The following is an 18,181-nucleotide window of genomic DNA, read 5'->3' on the forward strand; positions in this document are numbered from 1 at the left end:
CAATTGGCATAAGGATAAGCAGGTTAGAAGAGTAGTGTGGGAGGCAGGGGTTTTGATTTAGGGAGGCAGGGGTTTTGATTCAGGGAGCATTGACACCTGTACTTGGGAAACAGGGAGCTGATCTGCTGGGATGGGCCACGCATAAACTAGGCAGTAACCAGTGTCAAATATCTAGGACAGTAGATAGAACTTTAAGAGTTGGCACGGGGGTGGGAGGCTAAAGAAAGGGCAAGTTCAAAAGCAATATAAACATTCCGGAAATAATGCAGAACCTAGGGTCTAGCGAGAGTTAAGAATTGAAAGAAATCAGTAGGCAGGCAGTGCAGGAATCTCCTATGGCTATTCCCCTGCAAAACAGATATGCTGCTTTGGATACTGTTGGGGGGAATGGCCTCTCAGGAGAAAGCAGCAATAGCCAAATTTGTTGCATCACGGTTGGCTCTGCTGCACAGGGGAGGAGTAAAAAGTGTGGGAATGCAATTGTTATAGAGGATTCGATTGTAAGGGGAATAAATGGGCATTTCTGTGGCCACAAACGAGACTCCAGGATGGTACGTTGCCTCCCTGGTGCTAGGGTCAAGGATGTCTCAGAGCGGCTAGAGGACATTCTGAAGGGGGAGGGTGAACAGCCAGTGGTCGTGGTACACATTGGTACAAACGACATAGGTAAAAAAAAAGGGATGAGGTCCTTAAAGCAGAATATAGGGAGTTAGGAAGTAAGTTGAAAAGTAGGACCTCAAAGGTAGTGATCTCAGGATTACTACCAGTGCCACGTGCCAGTCAGAGTAGAAATAGCGGGATATATCGGATGAATACATGGCTGAAGAGATGGTGTGAAGGGGAGGGTTTCAGATTCCTGGGACATTGGGACTGGTTCTGGGGGAGGTGGGACCAGTACAAACTGGACAGGTTACACCTGGGCAGGACCGGGACTGATGTCCTAGGGGGAATATTTGCTAGAGTGGTTGGGGAGGGTTTAAACTAAAATGGCAGGGGGATGAGAGCCTATGCAAGGAGTCAGAGGAAGGGGAATCAAAGACAAGAACAAAAGACAGAAAGCGGGATAAGAAAAGTGATAGGCAGAGAAATCAAGGGCAAGAATCAAACAGGGCCTCAGTGAAAAATAGTGGGAACGGGACAAATAATGTTAAAAAGACAAGCCTTAAGGCTTTGCGCCTTAACGCGAGGAGCATTCGCAATAAAGTGAATGAATTAACCGCGCAAATAGATGTAAACAGGTATAATATAGTTGGAATTATGGAGACATAACTGCAGGGTGACCAGGGATGGGAACTGAACCTCCAGGGGTATTCAGTATTTAGGAAGGACAGACAAAAAGGAAAAGGCGGTGGAGTTGCATTGCTGGTTAAAGAGGAAATTAACACAATAGTGAGGAAAGTTATTAGCTCCGACGATGTGGAATCTGTATGGGTAGAGCTGAGAAACACTAAGGAGCAAAAAACATTAGTGGGGGTTGTATATTGACCCCCAAGCTGTAGTGGTGATGTTGGGAATGGCATTAAACAGGAAATTAGAGATGCACGTAATAAAGGAACATCTGTAATTATGGGTGACTTTAATATGCATATAGATTGGGCAAATCAAATTAGTAACAATACTGTAGAGGAGGAATTCCTGGAGTGTATACGGGATGTTTTTCTGGACCAATACATTGAGGAACCCAATGAGAGAACAGGCCATCCTCGACTGGGTATTGTGTAATGAGAAAGGAATAATTGGCAATCTAGTTGTGTGAGGCCCCTTGGGGATGAGCGACCATAATATGATGGAATTCTTTATCAAGATGGAGAGTGACATAGATCCAACAGAGGGTGCTGGTGAGAAGTGACTGAAGCATTCTGGGAGAAGTCACCGCAGCCACTGTGACTCAGGAGGGAATTGAGGAGGACCCACTGTCAAAGAACGGAATAGCCCAAAACATTACATTACTGTAGTGTTTCCATCCCTCCCTCCTCCTCAAACCTAAAAAAGAGAGGAAGAGGCAGTGCCTTCAGGAGTGCACCAGACCTGCGAGGGACACACTTCTGAAAGTGGATTTTAACGAAAAAGCAGCTGATTGGTGAGTAAATCCTGGGAGCAGACTTGGAGGGAGGAGCACCGGAGCGGTGAGTATAAATCTAGCTTACCTTGGGGATTCACGGCCTTGTCTCCAGGGAGCAGACTCGGAGGGAGGAGCACCGGAGCGGTGACCTCGGGGCACAGAGTAACTGAAAAAGTGACATCACAGGAAAGCTGTGACCTGATTGGTTGGTAGGAAATCTGCACCAAATTTGGGGAAAAAACACTGCAAAGCGAATAAATTAATTATCTAAGTCGAGATGGCTGGGCAGGTGATCTGCTGTAGTTGTATGATGTGGGAGCTGGCAGATCCCATTGCGAGCCGCAGTGACTACATCTGCAGCAAGTGTTGGTTGCTGGAGGAACTCCGGCTCAGAATTGATGAGCTGGAGTCCAAGCTCCGGACGCTGCGGCACATCCGGGAGGGGGAGAGTTACCTGGATGCTTTGTTTCAGGAGGCGGTCACACCCGGTAGATTAAGTACCTCAAGTTCGGTCAGTGGTCAGGGTCAGCAGGGTGTGACTGCAAGTGAGGCAGATAGAGTGATCCTGTGTTCAGGAACAGAGGAGCCTCAGCTCTTGACCTTGTCCAACAGGTACGAGGTACTTGCTCCATGTGTGGATGAGGAACAGGGCTGTAGGGAGGATGAGCCAGCTGACCACGGCACCGTGGCACAGGAGGCCATTCAAGAGGGGGGAGCAAAAAGACAACTGGTAGTTGTAGGGGATTCTATAATTAGCGGAATTGATAGCATCCTTTGTAAGCAGGATCGAGAGTCCCGCATGGTATGTTGCCTGCCCGGTGCCAGGGTGAGGGACATCTCGGACCGGCTTGAAAGGATATTGGAGAGGGAAGGGGAGGATCCAGTTGTTGTGGTCCACGTCGGAACAAATAACATAGGTAAGACTAGGAAAGAGGACGTGTTTGGGGATTATCAGGAGCTAGGAACTAAATTAAAGAACAGGTCCTCAAGGGTTATAATCTACGGATTACTACCCGAGCCACGTGCAAATTGGCTTAGGGACGCGAGAATAAGGGAAGTAAACACGTGGCTAAAGGAGTGGTGCGGGAAAGAGGGGTTCCATTTCGTGGGGCACTGGCATCAGTATTGGAACAGGAAGGATCTGTACCATTGGGACGGTCTCCACCTGAACAGATCTGGGACCAATATTCTAGCGAAAAGGGTAAATAGGGTGGTCAACAGGACTTTAAACTAGAAAGTGGGGGGGAGGGAAGGGTAAAACTCCAAGAAGTATGACTAATGGGAAACAAAGCAGCAGGTTAGCGTGTGGGGGGGTGGATTCAACTTCATGGAAAATTATAAAAAAACTGAAAAGGAGAGCCCAGGAGAGGCTATTAAAGTCCCCAGAACACAAAATAGGACAGAGTGTTTGGAAAGGGCTAGGAATCTAACTTCAAGCACATCAGATAAAGGGACGACAATGAGAAAGGGGATGGGAAATACAGGACTGAAGGTGTTGTATCTGAATGCATGCAGTATACGAAATAAGGTAAATGAGCTTGTGGCGCAGATTGAAATTGGCAGGTATGATGTGGTGGGCATCACGGAGACATGGCTGCAAGGGGATCAGGACTGGGAGCTAAATATCCAAGGATATACATCCTATCGAAAAGATAGGCAGGTTGGCAGAGGGGGTGGGGTTGCTTTGTTAGTAAGAAATGAAATTAAATTGATAGCAAGAAATGACGTAGGGTCAGGTGATGTAGAATCTATGTGGGTAGAGTTGAGGAACCGCAAAGGTGAAAAAACCATAATGGGAGTTATGTACAGGCCTCCGAACAGTAGTCAGGATGTGGGGCACAAGATACACCAGGAGATAGAAAAGGTGTGAGAGAAAGGCAAGGTTACAGTGATCATGGGGATTTCAATATGCGGGTAGACTGGGAAAATCAGGTTGGTAGTGGATTCCAAGTAAAGGAATTTGTGGAATGTTTACGAGATGGCTTTTTGGAGTAGCTTGTGGTGGAGCCCACTAGGGAACAGGCAATTCTAGATTTAGTGATGTGTAATGAGGCAGATTTGATAAGGGAGCTTAAGGTGAAGGAACCCTTAGGAGGAAGTGACCATAAATAGAACTTATCCTGCAATTTGAGAGTAAAAAGGTGGAATCAGATGTAACGCTATTACAGTTGAATAAAGGCAACTACAGAGGCACGAGGGAGGAGCTGGCCAAAATGACTGGGAGATGAGCCTAGCAGGAAAGACAGTGGAACAGCAATGGCAGGAGTTTCTGGGAGTAATTTGGGAGACACAGCAAAAATTCATCCCTAGGAAGAAGAAGCATACTAAAGGGAGGACGAGGCAACAATGGCTGACAAGGGATATCAGGGACAGCATAAAAGCTAAAGAGAAAGCATACAATGTGCCGAAGAGCAGTGGGAAACCAGGGGATTGGGAAGCCTACAAAGACCAACAGAGGACAACTAAAAAAGAAATAAGGAGGGAGATGATTAAATATGAGGGTAAACTAGCCAGTAATATAAAAGAAGATTGCAAGAGTTTTTTTAGATATATAAAGGGTAAGAGAGAGGCAAAAGTGGACATTGGGCTGCTGGAAAATGACGCTGGAGAAGTAGTAGTGGGGAATAAAGAAATGGCGGAGGAACTGAATAGGTACTTTGCGTCAGTCTTCACGGTGGAAGACATGAGTAATATCCCCAAAGTTCAAGAGAGTCGGGGGGGCAGAGGTGAGTATGGTGGCCATTACCAAGGAGAAGGTAATAGGAAAACAGAAAGGTCTGAAGGTGGATAAATCACCTGGACCAGATGGATTACACTCCAGAGTTCTGAAGGAGATAGCTGAAGAGTTAGTGGAGGCGTTAGTGGTGATCTTTCAGGAATCACGGGAGTCAGGGAGGGTTCCAGAAGACTGGAAAATTCCTAATGAAACCCCCCTGTTTAAGAAGGGAGTGAGGCAAAAGACGGGAAATTACAGGCCGATTAGCCTGACCTCGGTCGTTGGTAAGATTTTAGAGTCCATTATTAAAGATGAGATTTCAGAATACTTGGAAGTGCATGGTAAAATAGGGCAAAGTCAGCATGGTTTCATCAAGGGGAGGTCATGCCTGACAAATCTGTTAGAATTCTTTGAGGAGGTAACGAGTAGGTTAGATAAAGGAGAGCCAATGGATGTTATCTACTTGGACTTCCAGAAGGCCTTTGACAAGTTGCCGCACAGGAGGCTGCTCAATAAGATAAGAGCCCATGGTGTTAGAGGCAAGGTACTAGCATGGATAGAAGATTGGCTGTCTGGCAGGAGGCAGAGAGTGGGGATAAGGGGTCCTTCTCAGGATGGCGGCCGGTGACTAGTGGCGGTGACTAGGAGCAGAAATTAGGCCAATCGGCCCATCAAGTCTGCTCCGCCATTCAATCATGGCTGATAAGTTTCTCAACCACATTCTCCCACCTTCTCCCCGTAACCTTTGATCCCCTTACCAATCAAGAACCTATCTATCTCCGTCTCAAATACACTCAATGACCTGGCCTCCACAGCCTTCTGTGGCAATGAATTCCATAGATGCACCACTCTCTGGCTAAAGAAGTTTCTCCTCATCTCTGTTCTAAAAGGTCTTCCCTTTACTCTGAGGCTGTGCACTCGGGTCCTAGTCTCTCATACTAATGGAAACATCTTCCCCACGTCCACTCTATCCAGGCCTTTCAGTATTCTGTAAGTTTCAATCGGATCCCCCCTCATCCTTCTAAACTTCTAGACCCAGAGTCCGCAAACGTTCCTCATATGTTAAGCCTTTCATTCCTGGGATCGTTCTCGTGAACCTCCTCTGGACCATCTCCAGGGCCAGCACATCCTTCCTGAGATACGGGGCCAAAATTGCTCACAATATTCTAAATGTGGTCTGACCAGAGCCTTATAAAGCCTCAGCAGCACATCCCTGCTTTTATATTCTAGTCCTCTCGAAATAAATGCCAACATTGCATTTGCCTTCCTAACTGACGACTCAACCTGCAAGTTAAACTTAAGAGAATCCTGGACTAAGACTCCCAAGTTCCTTTGCACTCCAGATTTCTGAATTCTCTCCCCATTTAGAAAATAGTCTATGCCTCTATTCTTCCTACCAAAGTGCATGACCTCACACTTCCCCACGTTGTATTCCATCTGCCACTTCTTTGCCCATTCTCCTAACCTGTCCAAATCCTTCTGCAGCCTCCCCGCCTCCTCAATACTACCTGTCCCTCCACCTATCTTTGTATCATCTGCAAACTTAGCCAGGATGCCCTCAGTTCCTTCATCTAGATCATTAACGTATAAAGTGAAAAGTTGTGGTCCCAACACTGACCCCTGCGGAACTCCACTAGTCACCGGCCGCCACCCTTATCCCCACTCTCTGCCTCCTGCCAGACAGCCAATCTTCTATCCAAGCTAATACCTTGCCTCTAACGCCATGGGCTCTTATCTTACTGAGCAGCCTCCTGTGCGGCACCTTGTCAAAGGCCTTCTGGAAGTCCAAGTAGATAACATCCATTGGCTCTCCTTTGTCTAACCTACTTGTTACCTCCTCAAAGAATTCTAACAGATTTGTCAGGCATGATCTCCCCTTGATGAAACTATGCTGACTTTGCCCTATTTTACCATGCACTTCCAAGTATTCTGAAATCTCATCTTTAATAATGGACTCTAAAATCTTACCAACAACCGAGGTCAGGCTAATCGGCCTGTAATTTCCCATCTTTTGCCTCACTCCCTTCTAAAACAGGGGGGGGTTACATTAGCGATTTTCCAGTCCTCTGGGACCCTCCTTGACTCCCGTGATTCCTGAAAGATCACCACTAACGCCTCCACTATCTCTTCAGCTATCTCCTTCAGAACTCTGGGGTGTAATCCATCTGGTCCAGGTGATTTATTCACCTTCAGACCTTTCAGTTTTCGGAAACAGGAAGGCAGATTATTATCTGAATGGCTATAAATTGAGAGGGGGGAATGTGCAATGAGACTTTGTTGTCCTTATACACCAGTCGCTGAAGGTAAGCATGCAGGTGCAGCACACGGTAAAGAAGGCAAATGGTATGTTGGCCTTCATAACTAAAGGATTCGAGTACAGGAACAGGAATGTCTTGCTGCAATTGTACAGGGCCTTGGTGAGACCACTCCTGGAATACTGTGTGCAGTTTGGTCTCCTTATCTGAGGAAGGATGTACTTGCTATAAAGGGAGTGCAGCGAAGGTTTACCCGACTGATTCCTGGGATGGCGGGACTGACATATGAGGAGAGATTGATTCGATTAGGATTATATTCGTTGGAGTTCAGAAGAATGAGGGGGGATCTCATTGAAACCTATAAAATTCTAACAGGAGTAGACAGGATAGATGCAGGAAGGATGTTCCCGATGGTGGGGGAGTCCAGAACCAGGGGTCACAGTCTGAGGATATGGGGTAGACCACTTAGGACTGAGATGAGGAGAAATTTCTTCACCCAGAGAGTGGTGAGCCTGTGGAATTTGTTACCACAGAAAGTAGTTGAGTCCAAAACATTGTATGCTTTCAAGAAGGAGTTAGATATAGCTCTTGGGACGAAAAGGGATCAAAGGGTATGGGGAGAAAGCAGGAGCAGGCTATTGAGTTGGATGATCAGCCATGATCATAGTGAATGGTGGAGCAGGCTCTAAGGGCTGAATAGCCTACTCTTGATCCTAGTTTCTATGTATAATTAAAGAAATGGTGCTGAAGAAATGAAGGGGACTATATAGCGATAAACACTCTGGAACAGACAACATGCATTGGGTTTGATCTTTCAGAATTCAAAGGTACCCAGCGTTCCCCTTTTTTCTCACCGATGTTCTCCCTGTATCTTCTCTCTTGATCATACTAGATTTCTCTAAGGGCATTGAAGGAAATGGTCCATGTTAGATGATTGAGGCCTAAATTTCCTTTCAGTTTTCCCTTTGCGTCCTCAAAACATTTTTCTCTGGACATAGATTTGGTCTTTTAGATTAAACATTAAGATGTAACAACACCCCCATCTGTTGAGTTCTCTGCAAGCCACCTCAGAGCATTAGCTCGGGCCTCTGGATTAAGAGTTGAGTGACATTACCAATATGCCACCATTTCCCCCATACTTAACAAAAGAGACACGGCAACCATTTTATCATGTTGTACCTAAGAGATGATACACTCAAAGATGATTACAGCAATGACAACATTCAGCTTTTTTGTGTAAAAGCCAAACACTATGATGTATGATATAAAAGATACACAATAGCAAATGGGTGAAATGAAAGCACAAGAAAACTGCTTCCCTGAGTCACTCATCTCCAAAGAACCAGTTCAGAACTGGCCACCTAGCTGCTGGTCTGAAAATTACGAGATTCAATAACTTCATACAAAAACACATCTTTCATTTTTTCTTGCAATACACTTTTTTTATTCTTTCAAAGGATGTGGGCGTCACAGTATTTGTTGCCTATTCCTAACTGGCCTTGAATGGAACATTTCAGAGGACAGTTCAAGAGCAAACCACATGCCTGTGGGTCTGGAACCACATGCCTGTGGGTCTGGAGTCACATGTAGGCCAGACCAGGGTAAGGACAGCAGATTTCCTCCCCTAAAGGGCATTAGTGAACCAGATGGGTCTTTACAATAATCGATGATAGTTTCAGGTTACCATTACTGAGACTAGTTTATATTCCAGACTTATTAACTGAATTTAAATTACACCAGCTGCCGTGGTGGAATTTGAACATATGCCCCCAGAGCATTAGCTCGGGCTTCTGGATTAAGAGTTGAGTGACATTACCACTATGCCACCATTTCCGCCATACTTAACAAAAGAGACACGGCAACCATTTTATCATGTAGTACCTAAGAGACAATACACTCAAAGATGATTACAGCAATGACAACATTCAGCTTTTTTGTGTAAATATTTGTGCTCAATCGAAGGTCAGTCATGTAGAATCTTCAATAATTGCCACAAGCATGGTCATCTTTATTCTCTGAATAAGATTCCCTTTTACAAAGAAAAATAAACTTCCATCACTTGAAGTGTGAGGAAAGAGAAGGATGCGCTCCTTTTGATTAAGAGACCTTTTTATACTGTGCCTTTGTTACATTTGGACTCAACTAATTCAATGTTCTTCTGTGTGTCTTCATATCCACCACCCTCTATAAACTACACTTTAGGAAGAATGTAAAGACTTTAGAGCGGGTGCAGAAAAGATTTACAAGAATAGTTCCAGAAATCAGGGACATCTGTTGTGTGGATCGACTGGGGCAGCTTGGGGTGTTCTCCTTAGAGAAGGTCGAGATGAGATTTGATAGAGGTGTCCAAAATGATGAAGGGTCAAGGCAGAGTGGATAGACAGAAACTGTTCCCACTGGCACAAGGTTCGAGAACCAAAGAACACTGAACTCCTGAGGAGGTTCTGCTTTGCGATTATGAGCAGCAAAAGGTGAATGGCAAAAGAATCATTGATGACATGAGGAAATTTTTTGTTAAATGCAGTGAGTGATCATGATCTGGAATGCACTGCCTCAAGAATGTGGTAGAGGTAGATAAAATCAAGACTTTCAAAAGGGAATTGGATAAGCACCTGAAGAGAAAAAAATTTGCAAGGCATAAGAGTGGGGGAATGGGATTAGCCAAGTTGGTCTTGCATAAACTGGCATGCACACGATGGGCTGAATGGCTGCCTTCGGCGTTGTGACCATTCTATGATTCTATGCAAGAGGGAGGAGAAATAAAGCATTAAGATATTTTGGAAATCAGTTGAACAAAATTAAGTAATTCTGCATTTGTTTCATTCTATTAGCTGTCCCATTAGACCAGGCACAGTAACCTGGAGTTCAAGAGTAAATCTGAGCAGTCTCAACCCATCTTGTTGAACATTTGAAATTTGCTGTAATTGTTTCGTTTTTGACAGGCATAGGAAGGAGTTCTGCATGTGATTATCAAACTACTCAGGTCTAAATATACCAATCTGCTTTTTTTTTTGAACGAGGACATTTGAGTGAGAAATTTTTTAAACAAATTTTGGCTTGTTGAGAAGGATTTAAAAAAACAGTAAATTTGGAATAGTCATGTTAGCAGAGTTGAACTGAACAAACTCAAATCTTCATAGAAATGTATGCAGTTTAGGCAATTCCCACACCTCATAAGGAGACAGTGGGCTATTTGAACGCATATATAAAAATTTGGAAAAAATTTATTAGTTTTCCTTTTAAAAAGATGAATGTTGACAGTTTTATTTAGTGAAGCAGTCAATTAAATATTAGGTGTGTCAAAAGATTCCAGATATTCAAATTGAAATGTTGTCCAAAACTTCTGTTAATCATCGGTGTTTCACTTTAGCTACCTTTGAAAGCATATTGTTGAACTAGGATGCAGAAAGGAATAACAAGGATGATGCTGAGGCCAGGGTTTCTAATTTATAAGGAGAAACTGGCAGAGTTAAACTGGAATGTTTTGGAGAAATGATTAAGGGAAATTAGATTTTGGAAATCCAGGTCTGCAGAGATAACCTAGACTGACTGACTTGAGCTGTGACAGAAAAATGTTGTGGCCAGCGGACAAAGATTGTGCCCACGAAGTGCAAATATCAGGTGATCCAATATTTATTTTTTAATTCCTAAATGCAAATGAGTATTCCAAATCTGTGCAGAAGCTAGTTGATGAACACCTCCCTTTTTAGGCCAGCTTGCAGTACTCTCAAAGGATCCAAGTACTTGAGGAAAATACGAAAGTTAGAAATGGCCTATTTCAGGTGCTATGTTCACAAATGTCTTAAGCCCCCAACCCTATGCCTGTTCCAGTGTTCAATTAAGTAATGGTCGATTTATAACTTAACTCCATTGGCCCACCTTAGTTCTGCAGCTCTTAACACCCTTGTGTAACAAACATTTGTCAGTTCTAGTTTTGAAATTTTCAATGGACTTAGACTCAACAGCTTTTTTTGTTAGATGTTTCAAGATGAACAGCCCAGTATTAATCTTAAGATTATGTCCCCTTATTTTGGACTCTCCCAACGGAGGAAAGTTTCTCGCCATCCATCCTACCAAACACTACAATCATTTAAACACCAATTAGAATGCTCTTTAATCTTCTTGTCTACACTATCTATCCTCATACTTTAACTCTTTCAGCCTAGTATCACTCTGGTGAATCTGTGTTGCACTTCCTCCGAAGCCAATAGATTCTACCTGAGTTGCAGTGTCCAAAACTGAATGCACTTCTCCAGATGGAATCTAATCAGAGCTTTACACAGCTGAAACATAACTTTTAAAAAATTCATTCACGGAAAGTGGGCTTCGCTGGCTGGGCCAGAATTTATTGCCCATCCCTAGCTGCCCTAACTGCTACCCCTTTGGATTGCACCCCTTGTGATAAAGGCCAACAGGCCTTGTTAATTCTTTTTGTGTATATATCTGTCAACCTTTAGTCATTTCTGAACTCGGGCCCCTAAATATCTGTTCATGAACAGTGGTCATTGACCTGAAATGTTAATATGTTTCTCTCCAGAGATGCTGCCTGACCTGCTGAGCATTTCCATCATTTTATGTTTTTATTCAAGTTTTTGAGCACTCCTGGTATTTTGTACTACTTAGGAATGCCTTACTACTAAATAGAGGGAAACAGCTGTCCTGGTGATAACTGGACTAGATGGGGAGGAATATTATTTTTTAAAAATGACAAAGTTTAAGTGAAGTCAGCAGCTTATGGTGATGATTTCAAATGCTCATCTTAAAGTTTCAAGAAAAACCAAATTATAATTTCACAGAAACTTACCTCATAAATATTTGGGTGCCACATTTTTGTCAGAAATCTGAAGGTAGGTGGAGAATATGGATAATCTATTGGGAATTTCAGATGAGCCTAGGAGAAAATAGAAGGCATGGTCAAAATATGCTCCTTTTAGAATAGCTGTAGAGTTTATCAACTCAGCATAGAAACAAGGTTTAAACTAAAATTACACCAAAAAATCATCAACATAAGCAAAATAACAGTAAAGAAGAAAATAAGGGCACTGAAGAATGACAAATCCCCTGGACCAGATGGTTTCCATTTCTGGGATTTAAAGGAAGGAGGTGAGAACACTGCAGGTGCCCTAACAATAATCATCTTAAGGTCTCTCGGTTCAGGAATCATTTCTGTAGATTGGAAAATTGCTCGTTACTCTGTTTTTTAAGAAAGATGAGGGGAAAACCAAGGAATTATTGACCAGTTAGCCTTAACATCTGTCATCAGAAATTACTGGAATGTATAATTGAGGATAGGTGACCTTGAAATTTTTCAGCTGATCACAGACTGGATTTATAAAGGGTAGGTCATGTCTGACGAATCTGATGAAATTTTTTTGAAGAGGTGACTAAAGCAGGTGGGAAGGGGCATTTCTAAGGGTGTTATTTTTCCCAGACGGAAGATAGTTAATAAAGCCCAATCTCCTGCGTCCCTTAGAACCATAAAAAAGTTACAGTGCAGCCCATTGTGTCCGCACCAGCTAAAAAGGGAAAAAAGAAACTAGCCGCTCATTTTAATCCCACTTTCCAGCACCTGGTTCATAGCCTTGTAGGTTACAACACTTCAGATGCAGATCCAGGTACCTTTTAAATGAGCTGAGTGTTTCAGCCTCAACCATCAACTTCGGCAGTGAATTCTAGACACGCAACATCCTCTGGGTGAAAAACCTATTCCTCATTTCCCCTCTAATCCTTCTACCAATCACCTTAAGTCTATGCACCCTGGTAATTGACCCCTCAGCTAGGGGAAACTAGTCTTTCCCGTCCACCCTATCTAGGCCTTAGTAATTTTGTACGCCTCAATTAGGCCACTCCTTAGCCTCCTCCTAAGGAAAACAGCCCTAGCCTATCCAATGTCTCTTCATTGCTGCAATTTTCAAACCCTGGCAACATTCTTGTAAATCTCCTCTGCACGCTCTCCAGACCAATTATGTCCTTCCTGTAATGTGATGACCAGAACTGTACACAAAATTCCAGCTGTGGCCTAACCAGTATTTTATACAGTTCCATCATTACATCCCTGCTTTTGAATTCAGTACCTCATCCAAGAAAGGAAAGCATTCCATATGCTTTCTTTACCACCTTGTCCACCTGACCTGTCACCTTCAAGGATGTGTGGACATGCACTCCAAGGTCTCTCACTTCCTCAACCCCTCTCAATAACTTCCGGTTTATTGAGTATACCCTTGCTTTGTTTGCCCTCCCCAAAAGCATTACCTCACACTTTTCGGATTGAATTCCATTTGCCACTTCTCCGCCCACTCAACCAAACCATTTGATATCATTCTGGAGTCGACAGTTATCCTCTTCACTATCAACTACACGGACAACTTTTGTGTCATATGCAAATTTCCCAATCATGCCCCCCACATTTAAGTCTAAATCATTAATATATACAACAAACAGCAAGGGCCCCAACACTGAGCCCTGCGGAACACCACTGGTAACCGTTTTCCATTTTCAAAAACATCCATTGACCAATACCCTTTGCTTTCTGTCACTGAGACAATTTTGGATCCAACCTGCTACCTTCCCCTGTATCCCATGAGATCTCACTTTCCTGGCTAGTCTGCCATGAGGGACCTTCTCAAATGCCTTACTAAAATCCATGTGGACAACATCCGCTGCACTACCTACATCAATCCTCCTTGTTACTTCCTCCCTAACAAAACCATGCTGACTATCCCTGATGAATCCGTGCCTTTCTAAGTGACAGTTTATCCAGTCTCTCAGAATTGTTTCCAATAATTTGCCCACGACCAAAGTCAGACTGACTAGCCTATAATTTTCTGGCCTATCCCTCACACCCTTTTAAAATAATGGTACGATGCTTGCAGACCTCCAGTACTCTGGGACCTCGCCTATATCTAGTGAGGGTTGGAAAATGATCCTCAGAGCATCCACTATTTCCTCCTTGGCTTCCTTCAACAGCCTGGGGTACAACTCCTCTGGCCCTTGTGATTTATCCACCTTCAAGGATGCCCGTCCCTTCAGTACTTCCTCTCTCACTACGCTTATCGTGTCTAATATTTCACCCCTCCTCTTTAACTAGAATGTCTGCATCATTCCTCTCCATAGTGAAGACAGAGACAATGCACTCATTGAGAGCACTGGCCACATCTTCTGTATCAACTCACAAGTTACCATGTACATCTCTGATAGGCCCTATCTTTTCTTAGTTATTCTCTTGCTCTTAATGTACTCATAAAACATCTCAGGATTTTCTTCACCTGCCAATATTTTTTTGTATCCTCTTTGCTTTCCTAATTTCCATTTTTACTTCACTCCTGTCCTTTCTATACTCCGAGGCTTTCTACAGTATTAAGTCTTTTGTGACTGTCATAAGCTTTCTTTTTCTGCTTTATCTCAGCCTTTATGCTTCTGGTTAACCAGGGGGCTCTAGATTTGGCAGCACCACCCTTTTTCTTGGTGGAGACATGTCTACACTGTGCCTGTAGAATCTCACCTTTGAATGCCTCCCACTGATTTGAGACAGTTATTCCTTCTAATAGCCGTATCCAGTCCACACTTGCCAGCTCATCTCTTAGCTTTGTAAAATTTGTCTTCCCCCAATTTAGAGCTTTTACTCCTGTTCTATCTTTGTTCTTTTCCATGATGATGTTAAATCTAACTATATTATGGGCACTATCTGCGAAATGGTTCCCCCAACACTTCCTTCATCCACTTGCTCAGCTTCATTTCCTAAGACTAAATCTAGAATTGCACGCCCTCTCGTTAGGCTTGTTATGTGCTGGCTAAAAAAGTTCTCTTGAATGCAATTCAAGAATTTTGCATCCTCTGTGCCCTTCACACTGTTCGTATCCCAATTGATATTAGGGTAGTTGAAGTCCCCAAAGATTACTGCCATACTGTTTTTGCACTCAGAAATCTGTCTACGTATTTGCTCTTCTAACTTCCTTCCACTATTTGTAGGTCTTAGTACACTCCTAGCAGTGTGGCTGCCCCTTTTTCATTTCTGAGCTCTGTCCGTATGGCCTCATTTGATGCTTCATTTAGTGTATTATCCCTACTCACAGCTGTCATTGATCCTTTAACCAATAATGCTTCACCCCAACCCTTTTTATCCCCCTCCCTGTCCTGCCTGAAAACTCTAAATCCAGGGATGTTGAGCTGCCATTTTTGCCCCTCCTTAAGCCAAGTTTCCGTCACAGTGATGATATCTGTGCCCTCAGCTCATTGGCTTTATTTCCTATACTCCTTACGCTTACATATATACCTCTTAGCACTGCCAAATTCCTGTGCTGTATGCTTTAACCTGTGCTGCTTCTGTCTTTCAGTGTCACTCACTAATTCTCCATCTCCTGTTCCCTGCTCTGAATTTGCCCTCGCATTCCCATCCCCTTGGCAATCTAGTTTAAATGCCCCCAACAGCATTTGCAAATATCCCTGCGAGGATATCCATCCCATTCCTGTTCAGGTGTAGACCGTCCAGCTTGTACAGGTCCCACCTTTCCCAGAACCAGTCTCAATGCCTCAGAAACCTGATGCCCTCCCTCCTACACCAGCTTTCCAGCCACGTGTTTATTTGCTCAATTCTCCTATTTCTATGCTGGCTTGCACATGGGACTGGGAGTAATTCTGAGATTACTGCTTTAGAGGTCCTGCTTTTCAATCTCCTCCCTAGCTCCCTAAAGTCTGCTTTCAGGACCTCATCCCCTTTCTTACCTAAGTCATTGGTACCAATGTGGACCATGACCTCTGGCTGATCACCATCTCCCACATAAGGCCCTTATAAGGGGCTGTTAGCTGGAGTTGAAACTCATGGAATAGAAAGCAAATTATTGAATTGGTTAGGAAATTCGCTGAGTAGCAGGGGACTGTGAAGGTACTCTAATTGGTAGAATGTGACTCATGGCATCCCACAAGGATCTGTGTTAGGGCCTCAACTATTCACTGTACTTATTAACAACTTAGATAGAATAGAAAGCCATATATCCACATTTGCCAATGATACAAAGATAGGGAGCATTGTAAGAAATGTAGATGAAAGCATACAATTAAAAAGAGATACTGATAATATGAATGGGCAAAATTGTGGCAAATGGATTTCAACGCGAGGTCACCCACTTGAAGCATACAACAGGGTACTTTTTAAAGGCTGAGAAGCTAGAAACAGTGGAGGTCCAAAGAATCTTGGGGGTCCAGGTCCAAAGATAATTGAAATATCATGAACAGATACAGGAAATAATCAAATAGGCTAATGGAATGCTGGCCTTTATAGCTAGAGCACTAGAATACAAGGAGACAAAAATCAGCTTTCAGCTGAACAGAGCCCTGGTTAGGCCTGGAAGTATTGTGATCAGTTCTGGGCACCAAAGCTTAGGAAGGATGTATTAGCCCTGGAGGTAGCGCAGCATCATTTTACCAGAATAATAGCTAAACTCCAATGGTTAAATTGCAAAGAGAGATTACACAATCGAGGGTTATTTTCCTTGGAAAGTCAAGGGGTGATTTGATCGAAGTTTTCGAGATACTAAGGGAAACACGTAGGGTAGATAGAGACAATCTATTCTTCAATAAAGAATCCTAATACAGGATTCAGGTATTAAAGGGGGAAACAAAACTGGAACCTACAGGTTTTTAACAGACGTTGTCAGGCTAATATTAATGTTTTCCTGAAGCTAACAGCTTCATTGCCTTAACCACTCATTGTGGCAAAACATCTCATGCTCCAACAATCACAGCAACTCTGCATTAGGGAGGCGAAAATTAGCCAAAGCCCATACTTCTGATTACTATGGGCGGAATTTTACTCCGGCGGGATTTTACAGTCCCGCTGAAACCAATGGGCTTTGAATGGTTTGTTGCATTTTACGGTCCCACCCCCGCCGCAACAGAACCGTCAAATTCTGTCCTATGTTGTGACTTGATGCTGTATTCTCCTGGCTGGTAGAGATTAACTTTCAGAGTAGAAATCAAAGGTCAAACCTGAGAATTTCTAGGTCTGCATGACTCAGGAATTTACTGGATAAAATTCAGCAAAACATCAGGGAGAAAAATGTATTTTCAAAGATGCAGTACATGAACAACAACAACTTGCATTTAAATAGCCTCTAACATAGCAAAACAGCCCAAAGCACTTCACAGGTGCATCATCAACAAAATTCGATACCAAGGTGCATAAGGAGATATTAAGGCATATGACCAATCCTGGGTCAAGGAGGTAGGTTTTAAAGAGCGTCTTAAAGGAGGAAAGAGCGTCTTAAAGGAGGAAAGAGAGTTAGAGAAGTGGAGATGTTAAGGGAGGGAATGCAAAGCTTAGGGCTTCTGCAGCTAAGGCATGGCGACCAATGATGGACCAATTTGAACAAAGGATGCTCAAGAGGCCAGAATTAGGAGCACAGATATCGCAGAAGGTTATGGGGCTTGAGGAGATTAGAGAGATAGGGAGGGGCGAGACCATGGAGGAATTTGAAAATAAGGATGAGGATTTTAAAATCAAAGCACTGCTTAATGAGGAGCCAATGAGGTCAGCGAGCATAGGGTTGATAGGTGAACAGGCCTTGGGAAAAGTTAGGATGTTGGTAGCAGAAGGGTGAAAGATTGGCCAGAATTGTGGTGGGGCAATCAAGTCCAGAGGTAACAAAAGCATAAGGGTTTCAGCTGATGAGCTGAGACAGAGGTAGATTCGGGTGATGTCATGGAGGCAGACAAAGGTGCTCTCAGCGATGGTCGGGTGTGTGTGGTCAGAAGTTCAGTTCAAATCTTACACCAAGGCTGTGAGCAGTCTGGTTCAGCATCAGCCAGTTACCAGAGAGACGGGTAGAGCCCGTGGCTAGGTAACGGAGCTGGCGAAGAGGACCAAAGGCAGTGGTTTTGGACTTCTCAATATTTAGTTGCAGAAGATATCTTCTCAGAGACAGTGGAGGGATCAAGAGAGGTGGTGGGGAGGTACAGCTGGGTATCATCAGCATACACGTGGAACCTGACATCGTTTTCAGATGATGTTGTAGAACGTTGAATGCAGATGAGAAATAGGAGGGGGGCCAATGATAGATCCTTAGGGCCCACAAGAGCTAATGGTGTGGGAAGAGATACCATTGCAGGTGATTTTCTGGCTACGGCTGGATAGATAAGGAATCAGGCGAGTGC

At 43.6% G+C, this 18,181-nt stretch overlaps 1 protein-coding gene across 3 annotated transcripts in view; it reads right to left on the reverse strand.

Moving 5' to 3' along the window:
- The window catches only part of ube2r2 (ubiquitin-conjugating enzyme E2R 2), a 151,012-nt gene that overhangs the window by 24,292 nt on the left and 108,539 nt on the right, over positions 1-18,181 (reverse strand). For 2 of the 3 annotated variants that reach the window (XM_078551377.1, XM_078551389.1), the window contains exon 2: positions 11,838-11,924. The exons of the other annotated variant lie outside the window; for it this stretch is intronic. In XM_078551377.1, coding sequence (XP_078407503.1) covers positions 11,838-11,924 — 87 coding nt within the window. The remainder of the gene's footprint in view (positions 1-11,837; positions 11,925-18,181) is intronic. 3 annotated transcript variants of the gene reach the window in all.

The sequence above is a fragment of the Cetorhinus maximus genome, chromosome 1, assembly GCF_964194155.1.
Source record: "Cetorhinus maximus chromosome 1, sCetMax3.hap1.1, whole genome shotgun sequence".
NCBI classification, from domain to species: domain Eukaryota; kingdom Metazoa; phylum Chordata; class Chondrichthyes; order Lamniformes; family Cetorhinidae; genus Cetorhinus; species Cetorhinus maximus.